The sequence below is a fragment of the Panulirus ornatus genome, chromosome 53 (assembly GCF_036320965.1).
Source record: "Panulirus ornatus isolate Po-2019 chromosome 53, ASM3632096v1, whole genome shotgun sequence".
Lineage (NCBI taxonomy): Eukaryota > Metazoa > Arthropoda > Malacostraca > Decapoda > Palinuridae > Panulirus > Panulirus ornatus.
The window spans coordinates 15,371,648-15,393,608 of NC_092276.1; the positions used below are offsets into that span (position 1 = coordinate 15,371,648).

General features: G+C 40.0%; 1 protein-coding gene across 14 annotated transcripts in view; it reads right to left on the bottom strand.

Annotated features, from left to right (window-relative positions):
- Positions 1–21,961, bottom strand: part of LOC139765261 (SLIT-ROBO Rho GTPase-activating protein 1-like) — a 753,718-nt gene that overhangs the window by 139,977 nt on the left and 591,780 nt on the right. For all 14 annotated transcript variants that reach the window (XM_071692607.1, XM_071692603.1, XM_071692606.1 and 11 more), the window contains 4 exons: positions 18,259–18,442; positions 15,726–15,891; positions 10,747–10,968; positions 1,073–1,201 (listed from right to left, as the gene is read on the bottom strand). In XM_071692607.1, coding sequence (XP_071548708.1) covers positions 1,073–1,201; positions 10,747–10,968; positions 15,726–15,891; positions 18,259–18,442 — 701 coding nt within the window. The remainder of the gene's footprint in view (positions 1–1,072; positions 1,202–10,746; positions 10,969–15,725; positions 15,892–18,258; positions 18,443–21,961) is intronic.

A 21,961-nucleotide genomic window follows, 5' to 3' on the forward strand; every position in this document is an offset into this window, starting at 1 on the left:
CGATACTTTGGTTGTGTGTCTGACCACTTGTATGTTAGCCCATAGACTTATTTGGTGTTAGTTATTAAGTCTGAAGGTACTGTCTTGTATTACCATACTTCAAGTTTCAGCTTAATATAGTTCTAAAATGTAACTGTGAGTTTCCATACCTGTCCTGTCATTTAATGTCATTATAAATCTTTATCAGTTACATAATTCCCTTTTGAGTGAGATCTTTCATGAGATTGCGCCTCCTTTTGATAAAAGATGATACAGCCCTGTCAAATGTGATATTTCACTTATGATGCAACCACAGGCAGGTGGAGTCTGGTAACACCCAGTTGAATGATAACTTGATAACCAAATCATTGACCTGGGAGTGTCAATTCTATCTTATTTGGAAAAATGAACATAGATAGAAGTTTGCCACACCCAGGATTCTCATCGGAAGTATGCTTTGGAGTCTTTCAGTATTTCACAGTAAAATTTACAATCTATAAAAAAAGATATACAGAAACTCTAAGATGGACAAAATCACTGTCTTGCTTTTTCAAAGCAGATGAGGGCTGGAGAAAAGTAATCTATTGTCTGTTAGGTAGCCATGGGACTAAGATGAGTTGTTACTTTTAACTAAAAGGCTTTTAGCAACATGGCGCAGAGTCTTGTTCATTTAACTTGATCATTGAATACCAAAAGTTACTTATTTGCCTAAATGGCAAAGCCATACTACTACAGTCTTCTGGACTTTCCATGCAATATGTTTTCCTTAACAATGTACAGATGGAAGCTTTACATCCCATATGCCCTTAGATTGCTTCTGTGCCTATATAATATACAGTACACATGTAATCATGAGAAAATTTCCTTTAGTTCATACAAAATTTATGCCAAAACCTGTCTTTGCATCATCAAGAAAATTACATGTCGTAAACAATCCACATCATAGGTGATACCAAAAATGGATACATTTATAAAAAAAAAATAAACACAATGGTAGCAAAATATATGAACCAAATAAGACTATGCAAGGGCATTAAAATCATATAATTTCATGCATCAAAAATACGTTAAATGATATACTTCAAGTACTCACATCAACAATGTCAGAGAGATCCTCCACAAAGTACTTATGGATGGCAGCGTTAGCAGAATCCATCGAAAGGATGTATTCATTCCGGGCCTTCAAAGCCTTCAGCTTAGCATCCATGTATTTGTTACTTCGCTGCAAATTCACAAACACATTCTTAACATATTACATAATGAACAAAATTATCACTGAAATGAAATAAATTGTAAAGCCATAATCATGACACAAGTGCTAAAATTTGTGGTACCTTATCATTTGTATCTTTCGGCTCTAGAAGCCTCTTCTATGGAACTCCTGCACAACCATATCCACTAGATGGAAACATAGGTCAAAGAGTGTGATGATGTGTCCATTTCTGTGTAATGTGGGTGTAAAGTAATTTTGGAGTAAGAGTTTTGTGTCTTTAGTGTGGAAGTTGCATCTCAGGAATAAGAAATCTTATGATATGATGAATTGGTGTTTGTAGTGCTGATGAAATGATCGAGTCCAGAGGGTTGAGGATAAAGTACAATTCATATATGTCTGGAGAGTGTGGCTTACGGTGAGTGTATGTCTAGTGGGGTAGCATTTAAGAATGTGTTGGGAGGGTGGCTGTTTATTTGTCAGCCATTTTGCTGTGTATATGCTCTGTTGGTGTTGTGTTTGCTGAGAGCATAGACATGTGTGGGCAAAAGTTGATTAAGAGTGAAGATGGGGTGAGCTTTATTTTGTACTTGGAGCATGGTGGTTATCTAAGGAGTGGGTTTGGTTTGGGGTCTAGTGCTGCTCCAGAGAAAAGTGTATGCTGAGGTATGAGTATATTGGTAGATTCTTTGTTTTGTTGTGTATGTTCTGAATGCTTGTGGCTGCCATGCAGCCAGTGACCGTATTGAGAATTCTTTTGCTTTGCATGGTTTGCAGTTGTATTATATTTGCTGGTGACAGTGTGGAGCACATGAAGTGTTTGTAAAGGCCACTAAAGGATTCTATCTCTTGTCCAAATCTGATACTAATAAGTGTCCTAAGGACATTTCATTTGTTTGCTGCTTTTGTACAGGGGAGATGTCCATGTATGTACTGAGTTGCTGAGCAGGAGTGACTGTCTACTTAAGGTTAAGGGATGGTGTAGATTGGATCTGTATCTGTCTTAGATTAAAAGGGTGAGTAAAACTTCTGTGGAGATGCAGGCCTGTCCATTGCATTCATACCTTCATTGAAAAATAATTTCCTTGAATTATTAATTTTTTCTTTGATATGAAATACGACAGGGGAAAACTTAGGAGTTTATTTTAGTTTCAGGGTACCTACCAGCACTAACTGGCAAAAGCAATTATCATACATCTATCTATATCACTGATGTCTGTTCCAATTGGAACTCCCTCAATGAGGTGGCCATGGCAACAGAGTCACCATACTAAAGAATTCTGCTGTGGCTTCATAGCCTTTAGTGCCTCACCATTTACAGGCCACTGGCAGAGGGCAAGTCTAGCATGAAATTAAAGTCCATGCTATCCCTACAGAGATGAAGTTGGGACATACACACATAAAAACACTGGAAGTCCTGTATGTGTGTCTTTTAACCTCCGTGTGGCCAAGGTAGCCATAGGGCCTACCCTGGGTTCGAAGCCAACCTCTAGTGTATAAACATTAGTCTGTCAATCAACACGTTTGTCCCAACATCGGAGCCATGTGAGATCAAAGTCAACATATCCCCATCAAGATGAAGTTGGGACACACACAAAAAACACTAGGAGTCTAGTGTGTGTGTCTTTTAACCTCCGTGTGGCCAAGGTAGCTGGACATCCTATCCAGGATTTGAAGCTAACCCATGTGTGTGTATATATATATATATATATATATATATATATATATATATATATATATATATATATATATATATATATATATATATATATTTTTTTTTTTTTTTTTTTTTTTTTTTTTTATAATTTGTCGCTGTCTCCCGCGTTTGCGAGGTAGCGCGAGGAAACAGACGAAAGAAATGGCCCAACCCCCATACACACGTACATACACACGTCCACACACGCAAATATACATACCTACACAGCTTTCCATGGTTTACCCCAGACGCTTCACATGCCTTGATTCAATCCACTGACAGCACGTCAACCCCTGTATACCACATCGCTCCAATTCACTCTATTCCTTGCCCTCCTTTCACCCTCCTGCATGTTCAGGCCCCGATCACACAAAATCTTTTTCACTCCATCTTTCCACCTCCAATTTGGTCTCCCTCTTCTCCTCGTTCCCTCCACCTCCGACACATATATCCTCTTGGTCAATCTTTCCTCACTCATTCTCTCCATGTGCCCAAACCATTTCAAAACACCCTCTTCTGCTCTCTCAACCACGCTCTTTTTATTTCCACACATCTCTCTTACCCTTACGTTACTTACTCGATCAAACCACCTCACACCACACATTGTCCTCAAACATCTCATTTCCAGCACATCCATCCTCCTGCGCACAACTCTATCCACAGCCCACGCCTCGCAACCATACAACATTGTTGGAACCACTATTCCTTCAAACATACCCATTTTTGCTTTCCGAGATAATGTTCTCGACTTCCACACATTTTTCAAGGCTCCCAAAATTTTCGCCCCCTCCCCCACCCTATGATCCACTTCCGCTTCCATGGTTCCATCCGCTGACAGATCCACTCCCAGATATCTAAAACACTTCACTTCCTCCAGTTTTTCTCCATTCAAACTCATCTCCCAATTGACTTGACCCTCAACCCTACTGTACCTAATAACCTTGCTCTTATTCACATTTACTCTTAACTTTCTTCTTCCACACACTTTACCAAACTCAGTCACCAGCTTCTGCAGTTTCTCACATGAATCAGCCACCAGCGCTGTATCATCAGCGAACAACAACTGACTCACTTCCCAAGCTCTCTCATCCCCAACAGACTTCATACTTGCCCCTCTTTCCAGGACTCTTGCATTTACCTCCCTAACAACCCCATCCATAAACAAATTAAACAACCATGGAGACATCACACACCCCTGCCGCAAACCTACATTCACTGAGAACCAATCACTTTCCTCTCTTCCTACACGTACACATGCCTTACATCCTCGATAAAAACTTTTCACTGCTTCTAACAACTTGCCTCCCACACCATATATTCTTAATACCTTCCACAGAGCATCTCTATCAACTCTATCATATGCCTTCTCCAGATCCATAAATGCTACATACAAATCCATTTGCTTTTCTAAGTATTTCTCACATACATTCTTCAAAGCAAACACCTGATCCACACATCCTCTACCACTTCTGAAACCGCACTGCTCTTCCCCAATCTGGTGCTCTGTACATGCCTTCACCCTCTCAATCAATACCCTCCCATATAGTTTACCAGGAATACTCAACAAACTTATACCTCTGTAATTTGAGCACTCACTCTTATCCCCTTTGCCTTTGTACAATGGCACTATGCACGCATTCCGCCAATCCTCAGGCACCTCACCATGAGTCATACATACATTAAATAACCTTACCAACCAGTCAACAATACAGTCACCCCCTTTTTTAATAAATTCCACTGCAATACCATCCAAACCTGCTGCCTTGCCGGCTTTCATCTTCCGCAAAGCTTTTACTACCTCTTCTCTGTTTACCAAATCATTTTCCCTAACCCTCTCACTTTGCACACCACCTCGACCAAAACACCCTATATCTGCCACTCTGTCATCAGACACATTCAACAAACCTTCAAAATACTCATTCCATCTCCTTCTCACATCACCACTACTTGTTATCACCTCCCCATTTACGCCCTTCACTGAAGTTCCCATTTGCTCCCTTGTCTTACGCACCCTATTTACCTCCTTCCAGAACATCTTTTTATTCTCCCTAAAATTTACTGATAGTCTCTCACCCCAACTCTCATTTGCCCTTTTTTCACCTCTTGCACCTTTCTCTTGACCTCCTGTCTCTTTCTTTTATACTTCTCCCACTCAATTGCATTTTTTCCCTGCAAAAATCGTCCAAATGCCTCTCTCTTCTCTTTCACTAATACTCTTACTTCTTCATCCCACCACTCACTACCCTTTCTAAACAGCCCACCTCCCACTCTTCTCATGCCACAAGCATCTTTTGCGCAATCCATCACTGATTCCCTAAATACATCCCATTCCTCCCCCACTCCCCTTACTTCCATATATATATATATATATATATATATATATATATATATATATATATATATGGATGGTATTGCAGTGGAATTTATTAAAAAAGGGGGTGACTATATTGTTGACTGGTTGGTAAGGTTATTTAATGTATGTATGACTCATGGTGAGGTGCCTGAGGATTGGCGGAATGCGTGCATAGTGCCAGTGTACAAAGGCAAAGGGGATAAGAGTGAGTGCTCAAATTACAGAGGTATAAGTTTGTTGAGTATTCCTGGTAAATTATATGGGAGGGTATTGATTGAGAGGGTGAAGGCATGTACAGAGCATCAGATTGGGGAAGAGCAGTGTGGTTTCAGAAGTGGTAGAGGATGTGTGGATCAGGTGTTTGCTTTGAAGAATGTATGTGAGAAATACTTAGAAAAGCAAATGGATTTGTATGTAGCATTTATGGATCTGGAGAAGGCATATGATAGAGTTGATAGAGATGCTCTGTGGAAGGTATTAAGAATATATGGTGTGGGAGGCAAGTTGTTAGAAGCAGTGAAAAGTTTTTATCGAGGATGTAAGGCATGTGTACGTGTAGGAAGAGAGGAAAGTGATTGGTTCTCAGTGAATGTAGGTTTGCGGCAGGGGTGTGTGATGTCTCCATGGTTGTTTAATTTGTTTATGGATGGGGTTGTTAGGGAGGTAAATGCAAGAGTTTTGGAAAGAGGGGCAAGTATGAAGTCTGTTGGGGATGGGAGAGCTTGGGAAGTGAGTCAGTTGTTGTTCGCTGATGATACAGCGCTGGTGGCTGATTCATCTGAGAAACTGCAGAAGCTGGTGACTGAGTTCGGTAAAGTGTGTGGAAGAAGAAAGTTAAGAGTAAATGTGAATAAGAGCAAGGTTATTAGGTACAGTAGGGTTGAGGGTCAAGTCAATTGGGAGGTGAGTTTGAATGGAGAAAAACTGGAGGAAGTGAAGTGTTTTAGATATCTGGGAGTGGATCTGGCAGCGGATGGAACCATGGAAGCGGAAGTGGATCATAGGGTGGGGGAGGGGGTGAAAATTCTGGGGGCCTTGAAGAATGTGTGGAAGTCGAGAACATTATCTCGGAAAGCAAAAATGGGTATGTTTGAAGGAATAGTGGTTCCAACAATGTTGTATGGTTGCGAGGCGTGGGCTATGGATAGAGTTGTGCGCAGGAGGATGGATGTGCTGGAAATGAGATGTTTGAGGACAATGTGTGGTGTGAGGTGGTTTGATCGAGTGAGTAACGTAAGGGTAAGAGAGATGTGTGGAAATAAAAAGAGCGTGGTTGAGAGAGCAGAAGAGGGTGTTTTGAAGTGGTTTGGGCACATGGAGAGAATGAGTGAGGAAAGATTGACCAAGAGGATATATGTGTCGGAGGTGGAGGGAACGAGGAGAAGAGGGAGACCAAATTGGAGGTGGAAAGATGGAGTGAAAAAGATTTTGTGTGATCGGGGCCTGAACATGCAGGAGGGTGAAAGGAGGGCAAGGAATAGAGTGAATTGGAGCGATGTGGTATACCGGGGTTGACGTGCTGTCAGTGGATTGAATCAAGGCATGTGAAGCGTCTGGGGTAAACCATGGAAAGCTGTGTAGGTATGTATATTTGCGTGTGTGGACATATGTATATACATGTGTATGGGGTTGGGCCATTTCTTTCGTCTGTTTCCTTGCGCTACCTCACAAACGCGGGAGACAGCGACAAAGTATAATAAAAAAAAAAAATAATATATATTCCCTGGGGATAGGGGAGAAAGAATACTTCCCACGTATTCCCTGCGTGCCGTAGAAGGCGACTAAAAGGGAAGGGAGCCGGGGGCTGGAAATCCTCCCCTCTCGTTTTTTTTTTTTTTTTCTTCAAAAAGAAGGAGCAGAGAAGAGGGCCAGGTGAGGATATTCCCTTAAAGGCCCAGTCCTCTGTTCTTAACGCTACCTCGCTATCGCGGGAAATGGCGAATAGTATGAAAATATATATATATATATATATATATATATATATATATATATATATATATATATATATATATATATATATATATATTTTTTTTTGCTTTGTCGCTGTCTCCCGCGTTTGCGAGGTAGCGCAAGGAAACAGATGAAAGAAATGGCCCAACCCACCCCCATACACATGTATATACATACACATCCACACACGCAAATATACATACCTACACAGCTTTCCATGGTTTACCCCAGACGCTTCACATGCCCTGATTCAATCCACTGACAGCACGTCAACCCCGGTATACCACATCGCTCCAATTCACTCTATTCCTTGCCCTCCTTTCACCCTCCTGCATGTTCAGGCTCCGATCACACAAAATCTTTTTCACTCCATCTTTCCACCTCCAATTTGGTCTCCCTCTTCTCCTCGTTCCCTCCACCTCCGACACATATATCCTCTTGGTCAACCGTTCCTCACTCATTCTCTCCATGTGCCCAAACCATTTCAAAACACCCTCTTCTGCTCTCTCAACCACGCTCTTTTTATTTCCACATATCTCTCTTACCCTTACGTTACTTACTCGATCAAACCACCTCACACCACACATTGTCCTCAAACTTCTCATTTCCAGCACATCTATCCCCCTGCGCACCACTCTATCCATAGCCCACGCCTCGCAACCATACAACATTGTTGGAACCACTATTCCTTCAAACATACCCATTTTTGCTTTCCGAGATAATGTTCTCGACTTCCACACATTCTTCAAGGCTCCCAGAATTTTCGCCCCCTCCCCCACCCTATGATCCACTTCCGCTTCCATGGTTCCATCCGCTGCCAGATCCACTCCCAGATATCTAAAACACTTTACTTCCTCCAGTTTTTCTCCATTCAAACTCACCTCCCAATTGACTTGACCCTCAACCCAACTGTACCTAATAACCTTGCTCTTATTCACATTTATTCTTAACTTTCTTCTTTCACACACTTTACCAAACTCAGTCACCAGCTTCTGCAGTTTCTCACATGAATCAGCCACCAGCGCTGTATCATCAGCGAACAACAACTGACTCACTTCCCAAGCTCTCTCATCCCCAACAGACTTCATACTTGCCCCTCTTTCCAAAACTCTTGCATTCACCTCCCTAACAACCCCATCCATAAACAAATTAAACAACCATGGAGACATCACACACCCCTGCCGCAAACCTACCTTCACTGAGAACCAATCACTTTCCTCTCTTCCTACACGTACACATGCCTTACATCCTCGATAAAAACTTTTCACTGCTTCTAACAACTTGCCTCCCACACCATATATTCTTAATACCTTCCACAGAGCATCTCTATCAACTCTATCATATGCCTTCTCCAGATCCATAAATGCTACATACAAATCCATTTGCTTTTCTAAGTATTTCTCACATACATTCTTCAAAGCAAACACCTGATCCACACATCCTCTACCACTTCTGAAACCACACTGCTCTTCCCCAATCTGATGCTCTGTACATGCCTTCACCCTCTCAATCAATACCCTCCCATATAATTTACCAGGAATACTCAACAAACTTATACCTCTGTAATTTGAGCACTCACTCTTATCCCCTTTGCCTTTGTACACTGGCACTATGCACGCATTCCGCCAATCCTCAGGCACCTCACCATGAGTCATACATACATTAAATAACCTTACCAACCAGTCAACAATACAGTCACCCCCTTTTTTAATAAATTCCACTGCAATACCATCCAAACCTGCTGCCTTGCCGGCTTTCATCTTCCGCAAAGCTTTTACTACCTCTTCTCTGTTTACCAAATCATTTTCCCTAACCCTCTCACTTTGCACACCACCTCGACCAAAACACCCTATATCTGCCACTCTATCATCAAACACATTCAACAAACCTTCAAAATACTCACTCCATCTCCTTCTCACATCACCACTACTTGTTATCACCTCCCCATTTGCGCCCTTCACTGAAGTTCCCATTTGCTCCCTTGTCTTACGCACTTTATTTACCTCCTTCCAGAATATCTTTTTATTCTCCCTAAAATTTAATGATACTCTCTCACCCCAACTCTCATTTGCCCTTTTTTTCACCTCTTGCACCTTTCTCTTGACCTCCTGTCTCTTTCTTTTATACATCTCCCACTCAATTGCATTTTTTCCCTGCAAAAAATATATATTTTTCTTCTTTTTTTCATACTATTCGCCATTTCCCGCATTAGCGAGGTAGCGTTAAGAACAGAGGACTGGGCCTTTGAGGGAATATCCTCACCTGGCCCCGGCCCCCTTCTCTGTTCCTTCTTTCGGAAAATCAAAAAAAAAAAAAAAATGAGAGGGGAGGATTTTTTTTTCATACATATTCACCATTTGCCACATTAGCAGGGTAGTGTTAAGAACAGAGGACTGAGCCTAAGAGGAAACATCCTCACTTGGCTCCCTTCTCTGTTCCTTCTTTTGGAAAAGTAAAAACTGGAGGGGAGGAAGTCCAGCCCCCACTCCTTCCCCTTTTAGTTGCCTTTTACAACATGCAGGGAATACTTGATAAGTATTCTTTCTCCCCTATCCCCAGGGTAGCGCCAAGAAACAAACGAAGAAAGACCCATCCACTCACTTACACTTATATATGCATAGGCGCATATGTACATACAAAGATTCCCTGCATATAATAAAATATATAAATATTAAGAGACCAATAAAAAGATACTTTCTATTGTAAAAATACATAAAAATGCTTAATTTTCTTAACTTACAAATGTAAATGCTGTAGTGCTTGCACAGTTTGTCTGGCCATCCATCCACATTTAATATAAACAAATATGGCATCTCTTCATGATTTTCCTCCAGCTGTTTCACATTAAACTAAATAATGAAGATTTTCTCAAATAAAGCAATTAGTTTGAGCACCCAAAATGAGTAAGAGCCCTGTAGCTTTTAATTCTACCAATGGGAAAACTATCAGTCACCATAAAACTGGATGCACTAATGTGATATGTGGTCGATGAAGTTCTGTCCATACAGGGCTTTATTTTCCAGCGTGATACAATCTTTGACACATTCAAGTAACACACAGAACAGCATACTGTGCTGTCAGTACGGATATGTGTCCTAAAATAGTAAAGAGATTTATAAACAAGCTCTTTCTAATGTAGACAAATATCAAAATGTAATGATTCTTAATCCACATAGAAGTGAGTAATGCTGTTGGGTTTGAATGGAATTCATCTGTCAGTACATCTGGGTTTAACATAAATAAACAACATGATGCAACAACCCTCCCATGCTCTACTCCACCAGTTCTCAAAGTGGTGAATCAACTTTGGGGTGTGGCTCACAAAAGAGGTTCAAACCTTTTTTGTATAAATAAGTCTAAAACACACCCAGTAGTTTACAAATGAAAGCAACTACCATCCTAGTTAATGCAGTACCTAACTGGGGTGGAAGAAGCAATTATGTATAAAAACAAATCCAGTACTGAATAAAAGGCAGCCTGTGTGAGCAGTAAGTCTTGGGAATAATGATAAATCCCTACCTACCTAAGGTTAAACAAGCAAAAATTAAGCAAAATTACCTTCTGAATTTCTTTTTCAATGACCCTGAACTTCTTGCTCTTCTCCAGTTTCTCCTTAGGAATTGCCTGTTCCAATTTCGCCCTCTGAGCTTCAAAATTACGGAGTTTTGTTTCCGCATTCTTGAATTCCGTCTGGTAAGTGTGGTATGTACGCATAGTTGTGTGTAATTCATGCAACACCTTGAGGAGCTCCTCATGGCTCTCATAACCAATTTCTCGACACTAAAATTAGAAGAAAAAAAAATTAGAACTGTGCCAAAAAAGGCTAAAAAAACAAATGAAAGTGTTGGTAAATTTAAATAAGTATAAAACAAAATGCAAGGATAACACTGAAAAGTATTTCAAAGATCAAAATGTTCCAAACACAAGTAAAAAAACACAAAAACAAATCACACATTCACATTCTTTACCTAGGATACCAGCTGGATACTTACATTCATTAAAAAGGTTTTAATATGAATGTAACATCACGTTATGCATGAAATAGAATCAGTATTTAATCTGGTATTCCAAAACGATGGATTGACCACACTTTTTTAAATTTTGTCGAGTGAAAATACAGACGGAAAGAACTATAATACTGCAAAATATGGTGCTCCAAAAAAATTAGTGATTACAATACTTTGTTTTGTACATGACAATGAGTATTTGGTAACATCACAACACTGTGTGTATGCTTATTTGTTATATTCACAATTAAAATTTTTCATTAAACCTCCTATATATACCTTCCTATCCTTTCATCCACTCTTATGATGTGAAAACTCATTATACTGCTACCTGAGCTGCCATGACTTCATGGAACTTATGCGAATATGATATACATACAGCACCATGTGTATGCTTATTTGTTATATTCACAAATAAAATTGGTTATCATAACCACTGTCATCATTATTATTATACTTGATCTCCGTTTCCCATGTCAGTGAAGTAGTGCCAGGAAACAGATGAAGAAAGACCCATCCAATCATTTCTTTTTTTTTTAACTATTTGCCATTTCCCGCGATAGCGAGGTAGCGTTAAGAATAGAGGACTGGGCCTTTGAGGGAATATCCTCACCTGGCCCCCTTCTCTGTACCTTCTTTTGGAAAAAAAAAAAAAAAAAAAGAGGGGAGGATTTCCAGCCCCCCCGCTCCACTCAGAAACACACATATATACATACACATACATATCCATATCAACATACACACATACACAGACAATCATATATACACATGTACATATTTATACTCGCTTGCTTTCACCCATTCCAAGCACCACCTCGCCCCACAGGAAACAGCATCACCACCCTCTGCATCAGAGGCAGCGCCAGAAAAGACAAAAAAATGCCACATTCATTCACACTTTGTCTCTAACAGTCATGTGTAACAAACCAAAACCACAGCTACCCATCCACATCCAGGCCCCACAAAACTTTCCATGGTTTACTCAGATATTTCACATGCCCTGGTTCAGTCGACTGACAGCACGTCGACCCTGGTATGCCACATCTTAACAATTCATTCTATTCCTTGCACACCTCTCACCCTCCTGCATGTTCAGGCCCCAACTGCTCAAAATCTTTTTCACTCCATCCTTCCACCTCCAATTTGGTCTCCTGCTTCTCCTTGTTCCCTCCACCTCTGACACATATATCCTCTATGTCAACCTTTCCTCTCCTCACTCATTCTCCCCATATGTACAAAGCATTTCAACACACCCCCTTCTGCTCTCTCAACCACACTTTTTTTTTATCGCCACACAAATCCCTTACCCTTACCTTTATTTCCTTTGCCTTTGTACAATGGCACTAAACATGCATTCCGCCAATTCTCAGGCACTTTGCCATGATCCACACATACAATGAATAACCTTACCAACTAATAAACAACACAGTCACCCCATTTCTTAATAAATTAAACTGCAATACCATCCAAACCCACTGCCTTGCCACACAACATTTTCCGCAAGGCTTTTACCACCTCTTCTCCCTTCACCAAACCACTCTAATTGACTCTCTCACTTCACACACAACCCCGACCAAATCACCCTACATCTGCCAGTTTACCATCAAACACATTCAACAAACCTTCAAAATATTTATTCCATCTCCTCCTCACTTCATCATGACCCATTATCACTTCCCCCTTGCCCCCTTCACCGATGTTCCCATTCAATGCTGTCTCACTCACGTTATTTACCTCTTTCCAAAATATATTCTTATTCTCCCTAAAGTTTAATGATACTCTCTCACCCCAACTCTAATTCGCCCTCTTTTTCAACCCTTGTACCCTCCTATTAACCTCTTTCTGCTTTCTCTTATAGATCTCCCATTCATTTGCACTCCTTCTTTGCAAGCATCATCCAAATGCCTCTCTTTTCTCTTTCACTAACAACTTTACTTCATCCCACCACTCACTACCCTTTCCAATCTGCCCACTTCCCACCTTTCTCATGCCACATGCATCTTTTGCATATGACATCAGTGCTTCCCTATATTCATCCCATTCCTCACCCACTCCCTTCACATCATTTGCTCTCATCTTTTGCCATTCTACACTCAGTCTCTCCTAGTACTTCCTCACACAAGTCTCATTTGCAAGCTCACTTTATCTCACCAATCTCTTCTCCCCAACATTCTCTCTTCTTTTTTGAAAACCTGAGTGGTGAGTTGAAGAATTAAATTTGCTACAGAAAGAGAAAAGCGAAGTATATATGCAGTACATAGAGGAAGGAATGCAAGTGACTGGAAATATACAAGGAAAAGTGGCAGAAGGTCAAGAGGATGGTGCAGGGACTGGGGGGAATGAAAATTGGGGTGAGTGACTATCAACAAACTTCAGAAAGAATACGATGTTTTGGAAGGAGTGTAAAAAAAAAAAAAAAAAGAACAAATGGAATTATCAGTGAAGGAAGGCAAATGGAAAGTAGGGATGAGGTGAAGTGAGTACTTTGAAGGATTCATGAATGTGCATGATGATAGGGTGTCAGATGTAAGGTGTATAGGTCAGAGAAGTACGCAAAATGAGTCATGGCAAATGGTTTGGTGAAGAAAGGAGAGATGGTGAAACCCTTGCATAAGATGAAATGTGGCAAGGTGGCTAGTGTCGTTGGTACTCAACTGAATATCTCAAGAGGGTGCAACTAAGTTTTTGACAGGGTAGTTAGGATTTTCAGTATAAGTGTGGATTGTAGTGAAGCACCTGAAGATTGATGGAATGCATGTATAGTGCCACTGTATAAAGGCAAGGGGGACAAAGGTGGGTGTTCGAATTACAGACGTTGCTGAGTGCAAATGGTAAGTTGTATGGAAGAGTGGTGACTGATAGGGTGGCAGAGATACAATGTGGTTTCAGGAGTGATAGAGAATGCATGGATTCGGTGTTTGCTTAATAGAGATAAATTGTGGAAGGTGTTGCTCATAAATAAGGTAAATGGTTCCAGGCAAAGATGGTCTACAGCTGGTGTATGTGATGCACAGTGGCTGTTTAATCTGTTTATCAATGGAACAGTGAGGGAGGTAAATGCAAGGGTTTTGGAGAGAGAGACCAGGCATGCAGTCTAAAGTAAGCAAGAAGTCTGTATCAGGGAAATAAGATGTGTGTATGAGTAGGTAAAGAGTAAGGTAAATGGATCCAGGCAAAGGTGGATCTACAGCAGGGGTGTGTGATGTCACGATGGCTATCTAATTTGTTTATGGATTGAGTGGTGAGGAAGATAAATACAAGGCTCTTCGGTGAGAGGGGCAGGTACACACATTATAAGGATTGAGAGGGACATAGAAAGTAAGTCTGTTGTTGTCTGCAGATGTGATAGCAATGGTAACAGATTCAAGTAAGGAACTGCAGTTGTTGTCTGAGTTTGAGCGTGTGAGAAAGGAGAAAGCTTAAATTTGAAAAAAGTCAAATGATCAGGTTTAGTAGTATGGGCATGAGTAAAAATGGAGAAAACCTGAAAGAAAACTGGGTGTTTTTGATACCTGGAAGTGGACTTAGCAGCAAATGGAACCATGGAAGCAGGAGTGAGCCATAGGATGGGTGTGTGGGCAAAGGTTCTCAGATCACTAAGGAATTTTAGAAAGAGTTTACTATCTGGAAGGGTGAAAGTAGGTATGTTTGCATACCTACTTGTATTGTAGCCCTTATGACATTGTCTGGATGCAAGGCACGGGCTGCAGACGAGACTATATGGAAGAGGGTGAGTGCGTTGGAAATCTAATGTCTGAGGACAATGTGTGGTGGGATGATTAAAGTAATGATAGGGTATGAGAGATGGTATGCTGAGATGGTCTGGTTTTATGGAGAAAATGAGAGAAGAGAGGATGACAAAGAGGAAATGGATTTCAGAAGCAGATGGGACAGGGAGAAAAGGGAAATCAAGCTGGAGATGGAAGGATGGAATGAACAAGATCTTGAGTGCTCAGGGTCTAAACATGCAGGAGGGTAAAAGGCATGTATGGGACAGAGTGAACTGGGGCAATGTGGTATACATGGGCAAATGTTCTGTCAATGGAGTGAGCCAGGGAATATGAAGCACCCAAGGGAAGCCACAAAATGTCTGTGGTGCTGGTTGTAGTTTTGGTACATTACACATGATAGTTAAAGAATTAATGTGATGAAATTGGGCCCTTTTTCATCTGTTCCTGGTGCTACCTCCCTAACGCAGGAAACAGCAAACAAATATGAAAGAAAAAAAATCTAAGTTACATTAGTTTCACTTCATGATACCCATGTTCCATTAGTGTACTTCTAGTTTCCTATAATTATATCATCACCTGTCATCAAGTTCTGGCACAATCATCCAAGAAAAAATGAAAATCATTAATGCAGTGATGATAATATTGTCACCGTTTGTGTGGAAAAAGATACAAATCAGAGAAAGGAATTTCTGTAGAAATGTGCAAAGGTGACTATGAATGGAAAAGGCATAGTTGATGACAATTTTCAGTATAGCTGAAAGAAAAACAGGAGAAAGTACATCAAAAATTAAAAATTTACCCTTTTGTAGATTCTCTGTACATCATCCTGAACTTGAGTAAATCTGGGAATGACATTGTTGAGGTAGACATCAGCCATGGCAGCCTGGTCCCGTGCATCTTTCCTTGTTTGGTTTACTAACGAATTCCAACAACTGTACACACTGAACAGATGAAGCTGTTCACGTCTGCAAATAACAAATATCATCATGAGCCTGATTAAGATGCTTTACAAGATGTGGGGTGGTACCTAAGACTACTTACTCAGAGCCAGTTCAACCAGGTATCAAATACTTTTTTCTAATAAGGCATTTCTTTCCAAGATAACTGTTAATGTTATTAGAAATATCAGCTGAATCTCTGTCTCTTCAAGTGTACTGAGTCTCCCTAATAGTTAAATTCCTCTCCCAAAATAGCACTTACCTCAATCAGGTGCAAAAGTAAATGCATTGGCACACCCCATCCCTACGATGGGTGACCATTCCAACCCCTCTAACCACCATCCTGTTGCACTGATATCTACTATCTCAAAAATCTTTGAATCCATCCTCAACTCCCATATCCTCAACATCTTGAATCATACAATCTTCTCTCTGATCACCAGTATGGCTTCCCCAAGGTGAGATCCACTGGTAATAATCATTCCTATCTTACTAATGTCTGGACAGCATCCTTGAGAGGTTTGGGGGAATCCTATGTAGTTGTCCTTGACATATCCAAAGCTTTTTACAGGATGTGGCATTCAGGTCTCATTCTAAGCTCCCCTCTTTTGGCTTCCCTCCCTCACTTTACTTCCTCAAATCTAGCTTCCTCTCTGGCCAATCTACCTCTGTGGATGTTGATGAATCAGCCTCTCACCCATCGTTCATCAACAGAGGTGTCCCTGAAGGTTCAGTCCTTTCTCCTACATCTTTTCTCCTTTTTATCAATGATAGCCTTTCTTCTACAAGTTACCAAATGCACTCATGCGCTGATGACTTAATAGTGCATCCCTCCACATCAGTCAATTCTGCTCCTTCTTCTCTAACTCAATCTGCATCTCATCTTGCCACATCTTCAATAAGCTTAGACTTGGATGGGATATCTCTATAGGGTAGATGAAATCTGGCTGAGTTTAATGCTTAATGCTTCTAGGACTTGGTTTCTGCCCATATCTCTATCAAAAATTCTTCAAAACTTTCCTCTCTCATTCAACACTTCTGTCCATCTCTTGACTCAATGAAAATACTTGGTATTACTGTCACATCCACTTTGTCGTGGAAACCTCACATTACAGAAATGGATGTCTGCCTCCAAGAAACTAGAAATCCTGTTTAAATATCGAAATTTCTTTTCTTCTAAACAGTTGCTCCATTGATTCTTTTATCTGTCCTTGTATGGAAGTATTGCTTTCAAATCTAGAGTGGTTCTATCTCTATATACTTACTTGAGAGTCGAGTCAAAAGCAATCCGACTTATCAACTCTTCCAGGCTAACTTCAAAACTAGAACCACTTGCCCTATGACGTAATGTTGGATTACTTTCCCTCTTCTATAAGTATTACTTTGGTTTCTGCTCCCAAGGGCTGGCTGTGTGTGTGCCCCCACCACTAGCTAGACTAAGCAATACTCAGCAGGCTGGTGCATCACATTATTACTGTATGGCTATTTGTAACTCAAGGGTGGGCTGTTTGGGTAACTCTCTACCGTCTTATGTCTTTCCCAAAAACAATGACCTGGGGAAAAGAATGAAAGTGAGAGAAAAAAGTTTTTCACTTCCTCCAAAATTCTCTTCTTTTTCCTTTACTTAAACCTCTCTATATTTCAATCAAGGCCCAGCCTAGATGTGGACTTCTGTCCATGACAAGCCTATAAAAAATTCTCATGACCATATGTCAAAAACATTTCAAAAACAGTAATATACAGAAAAGAAAAATAATGTTATCAAAAGGTGCTCTGTATTTACAATACTAGATGAAATAAAATGAAACACTCAATACAGCAAACAGTCATTACATAAGTAGGTACTACTTCACTTCGTTTAGTTAAATTGGCTTGTTACACAGGGAAGTCCTCTTGAAGGCCAGGCCCTTCAAAATAGGAAAAGGGGGTAAAAAGAAAAAAAAGTATGATGAATATAACCAACAGATGTTACATCTAACCCTTATTCTTAATGAGGTAGAAAAACCAGCAATCCTAATACAGCATGAACGGTGTAAGATAATCGCCACCATCAGTTCAAATTTTATGACAGGATAGTATTGCTTTCCTGAGAAGGTGCTGTCTACAACCTCTAAAGTTTAAAAAAAATTTATAACATTTGGAGCTTATGGTATAAATTATCAATCAATTAATATAATTCAGTTCTAGAAAACATCTTTATTAGGAAATGTAATGTCATATCGTGAAAAATTCTAAAAGAAATGCTGCATCACTGAAATTAGTGACTTTCTCACTAAAGTACATAATAAAGAAGCTCCTAGCTCTTGAGTTATTGTGCTATTAAAGTTATCTCTATAAAAATTTCCTGCACTTGAAAGTATGTCTCCATTCATTAGTAATGCATACAGTGCTTACTTGACCCTCTGTTCCTTATGCCTGGCTTGGAGGGACTTTGCCAATTTATCAAGTTTGGCAGCATAGTCCTGGTGGAGCTCAGCACGCCGCCTAAACCAGTCCTGCAGCTCACTCACTAGTGCCGTCTGAGTGTCCACACGGCCATCAAGCGCTCGCAACTGCTCATTCAGCTGCGACCGCAACTCTGAAAATTAAAACAATGGTCACCAGGTTGTTCCTCAGTAAAAGAATGTTGTTTTTAAAATCAATACACACAGAAAAACAACAATATATGAAGTAAATAATGGCAGAACAATAACATAAAGATGTCACCATTCACTAAAGAACCTACATAAATAAAGGATGGAGAATCCCACCTAAGCAAATACCATAGGCTATATTTCTTACTAAAACAATCTTCATCCACAAAACCATTCTAAAACAATTACCAAAAAAGATATAATAAAATCTGCTTAAATGGTCTTGCTGCTAATGAAAACTACATACAATCAAAGAACATAATCTGGTAGAGAAGTAGGGAAGACAAGGATTGAGATTATAAAAAAAGGCAGACTGTGGAGTTAATGGGACTTGGGCAGAAGCTTTGTGGGCCCCATTGTGTATATTAAGGAATTAAATGGTGCTATGAAACAAGAGAGAACAGAAATTTTATTCTTTTCTCATGAAATATACTTATAAAGAATTTTGCTCCAAATTCATCAAATCTGGCGATATATACAGATCCAACATGTATACGTGTATTGTTTTATATTATTGATTCAAAAAGATAGGTTGAAATATTTGCTTAATGGCAATTCATTTATTAATGACTGAAGTCCAATTCTTTTTTAAACTCTGAGACTTACTCATCACTGAAAGGTAATTCAGTTCATTCCTAGATTGTGCCTAAAACCCCCTCCTTAGAATTACATTTTACCACTAATTACATGCTCATGATGCCATTCTTAGGCCACTGGTCTGTCTACAAATATTTCTTAATCATACAATAACAGGCTTATCCTACAGCCCCAGGCTTCACTTAGTAGAGCACATTCAAGGTTCCTCGATGTCCCCATGCCTTAGGCTGAAGCTCTGAAGCTCCACGGGTCATCCCATCCAATCACAACAAAGCATACATGACTTGCTGCAAAACCAAAAGAGCATAAAGGTTTGTAACAAGTCCAGGAGGCCCAGAAGATGTGCAATCCCAGCCTCCAGCATACCTGCAAAACTAGCTGAGTTTCTGAGATCACAATCTGGAGGAGTCTGAGGATTCCAAGCTGACAGTGAACAGCTATATGAAAAGCTATACTGTAACCATGATAACCATCTAAGTGTGCATAACCAAACTGTGATAGATGTTAGGCAGTGGTTGATCTGTACAACTTGGAGAAACCTCTTTACTTCTTTTATGAAGTCCAGTCCAGGGGTTTTCACAAAATGTTTCTTTTGTCTGCCTAAAGCAGGATGAAGAAATGTGAGCCCTTTACATTCATAATAATTTCCCTATGGTATCTCTGCTCTCCTCTGGATTTAAATTACTCAATATACACAGGAAAATATTCTGGACAGATATTATATTCATAAGCAGGTTAAGGGATCAATCTAAATTTCATTTATGTACACATCACGATACATGTTTCACATCTGCTCTCTCAAATGCAAAACTTAAGAGCTTTTGTCATGTCCAAACATTTCTCTATATTGTATAATCAATTTAGAATAAACCAATTTTCAAGAGAGAGAGAGAGAGAGAGAGAGAGAGAGAGAGAGAGAGAGAGAGAGCTTTGACTACAGTACTGCTATTGTTAGTCTTATCTTCACAGGTCTGTGAAATTACTTATCACCCAACCTATCATCATCAGAGAAAAACCAACACTTCTTTTGTTGTCCTCCTGACATATAGACATGTTACACTTGGATCTTTAACATGTTACCTGATGGGTTAAGATCAGCCGTTTCCGTCCCGTATGGAGAATGTGATTGGATTTCTACTTCCCTCTGCTGAGAGGTTCACTCTTCTTCCTGATGAACTTGATATCAAGTTCTAGTAAGAGCTCCACTGCAACAAATGGGTGACACCTGTTTGCTGCTTCTCAGTATCCTCAATCCACGAGACAGGCATTCTAATTTTCGTGTCGTACGGATATAGAGAATGTAATGAATAATCTCTCATAAAAGTGTGAGAAATACAACAGGACTATGGACAATACCCTGAAGTTGTCAACTACTTTACAACATGCCATGTATTTATGACCTCCAAATATACCAATCATAAATAACATGTAAGGAATGCAAGCGAAAATAGGAATGTACAACATCTGCAGCATCAGAAAAACTCAGGAACAAAACCACCAAGGTCTATCGACCTGTGGGGACGAAGGAAGGGGATCACATAATAAGACCCACGTCCCCCATATTTAACTTACAGATATTAGTTATTGATCAAAATGTGCAGAACATATCTGCCGCACCTCAAAATTATGTTAAGAATTTCCTAGATCTCCCTTGTTCACCACATCCATGTAAGATGGCTCTAAGAGCGAAAGTATTACAGCCTGAAGCTTTCGTTTTAACCCATACGTTCATCACTACATGATTATTAAACCAGCCCTCTTGTATATCTAGAAATGTTTACTAGTGCAATGAAAACTACCAGGAAATTAACTCTAAATCAAAATCATCTCGTGACCTGATATCAGCAACTGGTATATCTGTCAGTTACAACCCACAAACAAAGCTTCAGCCCACGTAAACTGTACCATACTGTGGTGAGAAGCATCTTGTCACCTTACATACAAAAAGTGGAGGGAGGAACACGTAGTTCCATCAGACAAAGGTTGATCAACTTTGTGCAGAGAACCACTGGACACTTAATGGTTTCGGCCACCTAGACAAGCAACACAACCATTGCGGTTGTGTTAAAAATGTTTATATGGACGAAACTGTAAACTAAATTACTGACATTCCAATGTAACCTAGATACATCATAGGATAATCATTCATGTGTTGAAATGTTACATTTGTTTTAGAAGATAATTACTTTTAAACATAGCACAACTTTAAGGTGTACTGGGTACTGAGACGATCAGGCAAAGAAAACACATAAAGTCTTACATTCATTAACACGTAAATACAATGTCTTACATATATTTTAGATGATACTGAGTTATATGAATAAGAAATATATACAACCACTATAAATTCAGTACTATAAAAAGTTCACACTATAAATAACTTAATATTAAAAAAAATTCAAATATGACAGACTCGTGCACTTAATCTTACAAACAATAAAAGCCTAAAATACATTTCTCAAGACAGTCTTACACGCAAAAAGCGGAAGACTCGCGCCCATGCTAATAATATAGTAAAAGGGTGGCGCCTTTAGTAGGCAAGACTAGCTTGAGTCCCCCCTGCCGCCATGACTCCGTGTTTGGCAAACCGCCTTCCCTCCCTGCCTCCCTCATATGCTGCCTCTCCATTCACTACACACACTACATATTTCACCTCCTCGTGTCTCGTACAGTGATTCAAACAATGGTATAGTATTTTGATCCCGGAAGAGGCATCTACTTGCTCATTTGACCAAGACAAAAACCATGGGGGGACACTGTACTCTGATGAGATTTTAGGGATGTTTAAACACCCGCCATGGAACAGGCCGCTTGCCTAGCCTAACCTTCCTAAAGTGTGCGTAGGTTTGGTGGAGGGCGTCACGAAG